The sequence below is a fragment of the Lactuca virosa genome, chromosome 9 (assembly GCF_052849685.1).
Source record: "Lactuca virosa cultivar CGN04683 chromosome 9, Lactuca_virosa_CGN04683_v6, whole genome shotgun sequence".
Lineage (NCBI taxonomy): Eukaryota > Viridiplantae > Streptophyta > Magnoliopsida > Asterales > Asteraceae > Lactuca > Lactuca virosa.
The window spans coordinates 8,197,015-8,205,398 of NC_136434.1; the positions used below are offsets into that span (position 1 = coordinate 8,197,015).

At 33.3% G+C, this 8,384-nt stretch overlaps 1 protein-coding gene across 1 annotated transcript; it reads left to right on the top strand.

The window, feature by feature from the left end:
* The first annotated feature begins 5,080 nt into the window (after positions 1–5,080).
* LOC145135794 (rRNA-processing protein) lies at positions 5,081–6,501 on the top strand. The gene is made up of 3 exons (XM_079070008.1): positions 5,081–5,378; positions 5,823–5,932; positions 6,073–6,501. The coding sequence occupies exons 1-3, from the start codon at positions 5,192–5,194 to the stop codon at positions 6,346–6,348; spliced, it is 573 nt and encodes a 190-aa protein (XP_078926134.1). The 5' UTR covers positions 5,081–5,191; the 3' UTR covers positions 6,349–6,501.
* Positions 6,502–8,384: the final 1,883 nt, after the last annotated feature.

Genomic DNA, 8,384 nt, shown 5'->3' on the forward strand with positions numbered 1-8,384 from the left:
GGTTTCTTTTCCTTGTTTGGATGTGAGCTTATAGTACCGGTTATTTGTCTGAATGTCGTTTAAATTTTACTTATATATATTCGTATAGGTATATAAATATAAAAGTTATTTCATTCAGTTCAAATACTCTTTGTAACATGTTGAGCAAGGGGTTGCATTCATGAACATGTAGTATCAATTCGGAAAGTACATATAAATTATAATAGGTATAATTTATGATTCATAGAACATTAATTCACGATTCAAGTATACTAAAGTACACTGTTTTACAAGAACAATGGTTTGATTCAAAACTAATCAAGAGTATACATCTTTCATATAATAATTCAGGGGCATAATATCAATCATTCATTTCAGAATGTTTGGGTTTTCATATCTATTATACATGTAACGTCTATATGCTTTTTATGAGTCAATTGATTCAGGTTTTTTAGTTCATTTAAACAACATAGTTAAAGTCCTGACATTATAACCAGAATCTCCATCCGGGGATCGAAACAACGTGTGTATAGATCTATAATGGGATTGACAACCCCGCACTCAGACTGCTAGCTACAGTCAGGCATACACGCCTACAAGTGACAGTTGTTATCAACATCTTTCAACCCCTTCAATGCGTTGGGTCAGGCCATCTAGTCTCAGTATGGTTATAATAACTCATTAAAAAGATATTAACAATACGTTAGTGTATAATTAACTAAACGTAAGTACATTTTCAAAGTACCAGTTTACCATGATACAGTTTTTTTTACAGTATTACATCTTATTATTCAATAACAGCTGGTGAAGCCAGGCACACTCTCACTTATACAGTTTATACAAAAATGAATTCAATAACAGAACACTGGTTTACAAATAGAACGGTTTTATGTGATTAAAACTACTTTTCATATACAGCAGAAAATATAGGATTTTCTGGAACAGTTAACATATTCAAGAAACAGAAAACATACATTCAAACATAAATACTTATGCACTCACTCAACTTTATGTTGATACTCTCTTTTCAAATTACTTGTATTTTCATGGAATAAGTAGACAGGTACTCCCCGAGCTTTTGAGAAAAATGGAGCTATTTTGAGTAATGTCTTCTTCTTTTGTATAACTATTTTGGTTTCAATATACAATGATTGAACACATGTAAATACTTATACTTTTTAAATACAATGGTTGTTTGTACTTTGATTATTATGATACATGTGTTGTGATACTACAAATGAAGTCATCCACCCCCGGACGTTTCCGACGTTTCCGGACGTTTAAACCAATGTGTTATAGTATATATGTGGCTTCCCAATCCTAGTGAACTCATGAGACAAAAACGCGAACTTGTGTAGTTTGAGGGAGTGAAGACAAAAAAGCGAGTCAAGTTCCAAGTCTATCTGTTTAATTTCTGCACTTGGAGTCTAGTTATATATTCAATAAGTTGTAGTTCAGGAGTGAAGTCAATATGTGACCTTTGGGACTCGTTAAGTATCCCCCCGGGATATTTTTATATCTATCCACCTAATTATAAAAGCTTGGATGGATGGGAAGAAATATCGTTTAAAAGGGTTTCATAGAAAGTCATTGACTCCATTAGTGACCTAAGTGATTCCGAGAACTTCAATGAATTTCTTAGAAAGTCACGAACTAAAGTACAAATAGAAATAAAACTAGGAATTATTTGCTTGTGTACTTTGTCAAAGTTAGAGTTATAAGAAATGATTAAAATAATAATAATAAATCAAAAAAAAGAGTGTAGTTATATTTTTAGGACAATTATTATATATAGTATTTTTCTTTTAAAGTCGTGTCACTTGGAATTTGGCAATGCCTTTTGAAACGAAAGGGGTAAATAAAAGGGTATAGGTGGTAGGAATGCCAAAAATGAATGTTGTTCAAAATAAGTGGGGAACGTTTATGGAGATTGTCAGTATTTAGGGTTTGGGAAGTAACTAGGCCTTAGAAACAAATATATGCATCGCGGTGAGACATAATTGGTGAGTACAAATCGGGTTATTCTGTGTGATGTTATTGAGTTCAAAATTAATACTCCCTCCGTCCCAATATTATTGTCCACTGACAAAAAACACACATATTAAGAAAAGCATTAATTACCACTAATTTTATTTAATAAAATGACAGTTTTGTCCTTACTTTGCATTTAATGTTCCATTAAATGCTTAGTTGGTTAAGTAATAATGAGGGGTATTTTGGTAAATATGTTATTTATTTTTAGAAGTGGACTATTATTTTGGGACAAACCAAAAAGGAAAGATGGACTATAATTTTGGGACAGAGGGAGTAATAAACAAAGGAAATTCTTTACAATGCGAAGTGAAGGATCATACACAGAATTTAGTTGATTGTTAAATCTGTAAGTGATAGCAAGATAATCCACAATTCTCCTAAATTTGTCTATAACAAATACTAATATTTATAAAAATTGTAAACAGTTGAACAAGTTCGTGTTGTCATTAAAAACTAAACCCTGCTGTTCCCTGATCTTTGCACCCAACTATTTGAAGGCTCGACCTCAACCGACTTTCAAAGTTGGGGGCCATCTTCTACACTCCCTCGTCCTGTAGAAGAGTTTAGTACCCATGATTTTGATGATGATGTTCCAATGGAAACCTCAACACAACACGTAGGTGCAAGTGAAGAATCTTTGGGGCGTTCAAAAAATAAGGAAGTTGGTGGAAACAAAAGAGTTGGTGGGAAAAAAAGAGATGCAAGGGCATTAGAAATTGAGGATGAGATTGTCAAGCTTGCATGGTCGTTAGTGGAAAAAAATGAAAGAATTGAAAAAAGTGAAATGGATAAGGATGTTGATGCATGTATGGACAAATTGAACAAAATGGAATGGGGAGAAGAAGATGAAAGACACAAGACCGCTCTTTTGCTATTTGGTGAAAGTGTCGATGTTAGGAAAGTTTGGTTACGAATTTCGCATACTAGTTGTGAGTCGTGGGTGATGGGTGTGGGTAGGAAGTATGGTTACCTTTGATGATGTTTACTAGTTTTTTGTTGCATGACTTTTTGTTACTTGCATGACGTTTGGATGCTATGTTTGATGACTTTTTTGGATGGTACTTTGGATGATATGTTATTGGATATCGAATATGAATTTTGTTACTTTGGTGATGTTTGATGACTTTTTTGTTATATGACTTTTGTTACTTTGGATGATATGTTATTGGATATTGAATATGACTTTTGTTATTTACTAGTTTTTTGTTCTATGACTTTTATTACTTTGGATGATGTTTACCAAATTTTTTGGTGCATGAATATTTTTTACTTTAACATGTTACCTAATTGCTTGTAATAGGTAAAATATGGTTTCTGATGGTGAAGTTGTAGCTTTTCTTTTACTTGTGATTTATTGGTTGAGGTCAAACCGGCGCAGGCTAATCAGAATTCATAGAATTAGAGATAACGATTCAAGCGGGTATGTGTATATGCAAGATTTGGTGTACGGAGACCCTACACAATGTTACGATATGATGCATCTTACACAAGAGGCATTTGCATTATTATGCAACCATTTTACCCAAAAAATTGGTTGCAACCTAGTAGGACAATAAGCATTGAAGATAAGATGGCTATTTTCTTACATGTTATGGGACATAATGAACGTTTTCGCGCGGTTAAGGGAAGATTTCATCACTCCACACAAACAATTCATCAATGTTTTCACGAGGTCCTAACTGCAATGATGTGTTTTGCAAAAGAAATTATAGTACCCAACAACTCCTAATCCAACAAGACATAACTCAGAACAACATAGACGGTTAAAAGAGATTTTTTCCGGAGCAATAGGTGCATTAGATGGAACTCTTGTACATGCGGTTGTACCTGTTGATCAACAGACTCGTTATAGGGGAAGAGGAAAAGGAGAATGTTTTCAAAATATAATAGGAATTTGTGATTTTGATATGATATTCACCTTTGTTTGGGCTGGATGGGAGGGTATAGCACATGATTCAAGAGTTTTGAAAGAAGTTGCATTCGATTCGACTTTTGGATTTCCATTTCCTCCACTAGGTTTGTAATCTTTACATAACTTTTATTATCTATCTTCTTTATATAATATGTGTCACACTCATTTGCAGATAAATATTACCTTTGTGATGCCGCATATACAAACACTCGTGGGTTTATGGCTCCATACCACAATACTAGGTATTGGTTAGCCGATTTTCGAAGAGGCAAACCTTTAACTAAAGAAGAAAGGTTCAATTATGCTCATGCACAAATTAGAAATGTTATTGAGTATGCTTATGGTGTATTGAAGGCGAGATTCCCTATCTTAAAACAAATGGCTCCTTATCCTTTTACATTGAAAGAGACATAGTCATTGTTTGTGTTGCGGTCCATAATTTTATAAGGAAATACAATATAGAAGATGACTTGTTTACAAATTTTGAGGAGAACACTATGGTTACTCCGGACATCCAAGGTGGGGGAATTGATTGAGAAAACATACAATGCATAGAATGAGGTCCAGGATCCATTCAATATATGCGTGTTTTGCATGATCAGATTGCAAATCAACTACTTTCACCTACTTTACATTAAATTATTATGTTATTTTAAATTTCATTATGTTTTTATTTGGATATTAAATGATTTATGTTTAATTTACATTTTGTATGCCAATTTTTATTTGGATTTTTAAATGACTTGTGTGTAATTCACATTTTGTATGACAATCTGTATGTTTTTATAATTATTCAGCAACTTCATTCATCACTATATACAGCAGCAGGGTAAAATGGTCATTTTTCATTAGTCAGCACATTCAGTCAGATGTACAATCAAACAACATGATTTCTTACTAAGTCTGGATTTCTTACTCAGACAGATATTTCTCGGTCAGCACTTTCTCAGTCAGCATCTATCAAACGGGACGTAAATACATTCCTCGTGACAATAGTTTTACTCTCTTAGGAAGATATAGATTTGTTTCCATAACGGCCTCCCCTTTGATCTTGACTTATAAGACCTGAGAGCTTCTACTGGGCTGGCCCATACTAATCAAGGATAAATATAGACCAGCCCATCAAAGCTACTATATAAGGCGTTCCTACCGCATTCATCCGATATTTCCGGTCTTTGGTCTTCAATCAAGTCTAGGGTTTGTTTATTTCAGATCATTCATAAGTTTTATTTCGTCAAAATCTTCTACACAACGCTAAACGAAAACATGAAGAATAATGGTAGAACCTCTAACGATGGCGGAAACTATCAGAAATTCGGTGCCTTAGCACCAGTCAATAACAACAAAATGATGAAGAACAAGATGAGAATGGGGAGCGTAGGGGGAGGACTATCACTCCAAGCCTTTGCTAATGCTAAAGCGAAGAACGACGGATACAATCCGGCTTTAATCAGTATGTTTTTTCTTCTTCCCTAAAGCTTAATAACGATCGATTGCGTCTGAATACACATACTTATTTTTATATTTTCACAGTGTTGATGATCTTATACACAGTAAATGTAAGCTAATCGTTCTGTATTAGCTAAGTGGTTTGAAATTGTGATCCGAGGATGAAATATTTGGAGGTGATTTAGTTTGTGTTTAATTCTTGCTAAACAGCCTGAAGAAATGCGAGGCTTGGTTGTAATTTGGGTTATACTTATAGTCTCTAGACTTGTTTATATGATGGATGCTTATTTGGTCAGCTTAAAAAAATACAACACCAAGTATCTATGCTGAATACTGCCTTTATTTATTATTGTAATCTCACTTATCTGCTTTTTTTTATACAGAGATTGATGTTTGAATTCTTATTTATTATCCCTATACTCAATACATATCTTCACCATCCTCACAGAGAAGCAAAGGGAGTTCTACAAGAATGCAAAATGCGTTAACAAGTACAAGAAGTCACAAAAACAACAAAACAAAGAGCAGGACTCTTCCCAATCTACAAGATTCGTAGAGGTTGGGCTCTTAACTTTTACAGTATAACATAAAATTTGATTTGGTTGCTTTATATGTCTATTGATTTGAAGGTCAAATGCTTCTTTTTCTAATCAAAAAGGCTTATGAAAACTATGATTTCTGATGATTATAACTGGCAGGGTAGAAGTGAAAACAGGGAGCAAGGGAAGAAGAATTATGGGAATAAGATGGCATACAGTCTGAAAGAAATTTACAATAAGAAGCGGGGGGAGGAAGAGAAGGAAAGGATGGAGAAAGAAGCGATGTTTAAAACAAGAAAAGAAGAAAAAGAAAAATCAGAAGCTCGACGTAAAGATAAAAGGGAGAAGATGTTTAAGAGAACGAGGTCAGGTCAACCGATTATGAAGTACAGGATTGAACATTTGTTGCAGACAATTCAAGGTAGAAAAGATTAACAGCGGATATTTTTGTCTTTTGTCCAATATGCTTATATAACATCCATCCCAAATGTGTTTAATTTGTAATGCTTTCAAACAAACGTTAGACAACATTTTGACTAAGGTGTTGTATCTTTTTTTGACTTGATATACATGCTTTTGATCTTTTTACGGATTCCATACAAGTAAAAATGTTAAGCATTTTAGTTTGTCAAGAGCTCTGAACTTGTGCAAGAAAAAGAGTTCCATATAGATGCTAGTAAAAAAGTCAGCCAAGTTTTTTTTTTCCAAAAACTTCTCTTATTAGTAAAAGATAATTAATCAAAGATCACCAAAGGCATGGCACCATGCGTAAAATGAGTGGAATGATAGAAATAATAAGCATTGGTTCAAATATGATTGCTCAATAAAAGTCTTATCCTTTGCTATAATTAATTCAGACCCATTTTGAAAAGAAAAAAAAAAATCCAAGATTCATGAAATAAAATGAAATATTCACAAACTTGAATACGGTTTAAGTTCTTCTGATCATCTTGTAAAACTATGTGTGAAGTTTCTGAGACCCTTTATATAAACTGTTGTTCATTGTAACTTATTTTTGACTGATTGTAAATTGAGAGTATTGCTTCCAAAAATACTCGTGGGAGAAGTATGATTATAGAACTTAAGTTGTAATAAGCAAATAATAATTTTAGAAGCAAACTCAGTTATCCAAATATTAAAAATATATTAATACAACGTAAGCTTTAATAAGCAAATAATATTTTTATGAAATGTACACTACAAATCAGGAAAGGTAGTAACCGTTATACACCTACTCTTGGTGCACATTTTAGTTCAAAAAGTGTAGTGATTGATAAAAGGAGTCGATTAGATTTACTGATACTGAGGATGAACAAGTAAAAATGTAGTTATAAAAAAAAATAAAAAAGAAAAGAGAGATGGGTGTTAACTAAATTGTATTATATCATTATTTTAAAATCAAGTTGGAAGTAAAAATGTAGTTATTAACAAAAAGAATTAGATGGGTGTTAACTAAATTGTATTATATCATTTTTTTTAAAATCAAGTTGGAAGGCAAAGGACCAACAAACTTTTGCAACTAATCTTTTTTGGATGACATAAAAAAATTCTTTTAAAAACTATAATTATAGATCTCGATAACATTACTATTCATAATAAGTTAGACTCTATAAAGGAGCTTCACAACATTTGTTGTAAATAAACTAAAGTATCAAATGTGAACGGTATAAACAACAAATTTTGATTATCCTTGCACGTTTTCTTGGATTTTGTCACTTTACATGAGGCAACCTTTAAAGCAGAATGAACCACAATTAAACCCTCATTCCTTAAGCCCTCGAGAGGGGAAATACTTTTTTAGATTCACACATGCGTTGCGTGTTTCCCTTCTATCCATTTGAAAACCAAAACTTCAGTCGGTCTAAGTGTTGATATTCCTTCACCAGGTCGGTCGTGTGTGCTTATTTCTTAGCAGAGATCCCGACACACCTAAATGTGCCAAAAAGAACGCCCATGATTATTTTTGTAGGTAATTGAGACCCGAGAGCACTCCACAATAACATGTTTGTAGCTTGACCCTAGTCGGGATTGTTTTGATCAATTCATTTTGTACCAATATCAACCTATCCGATCCCTTCATGTTTTCATTTATGATAATATCTATATGATTGAGTAATTTTTGACAATTTGTAACCTAAGATTAGAAATATAATAAAAGTTTTACATAGACATAACGGGTAACGGGCAAGAAGCTGCGCCGCTAAGCCTTTTTGGATGACGAAACTAATTCTTTTAAAAAGCACATCCATAGATCTCGAGTCATAACATTATTATGCATGACCCGTTGACCTCTATCGAGGAACTCCATAGCCTCTGGTGCAAGGAAACCAAAAGTATCAAATGTGAAAGCTATAAACACGTGTTAATTATCCATACACGCTTTCTCATGTTTTGTCACTTTTCAATGACACAACTTTTAAAGCAGTCTGCCCACAATGAAAATCTCACTCCCCACAACGACAAGAGGGGAA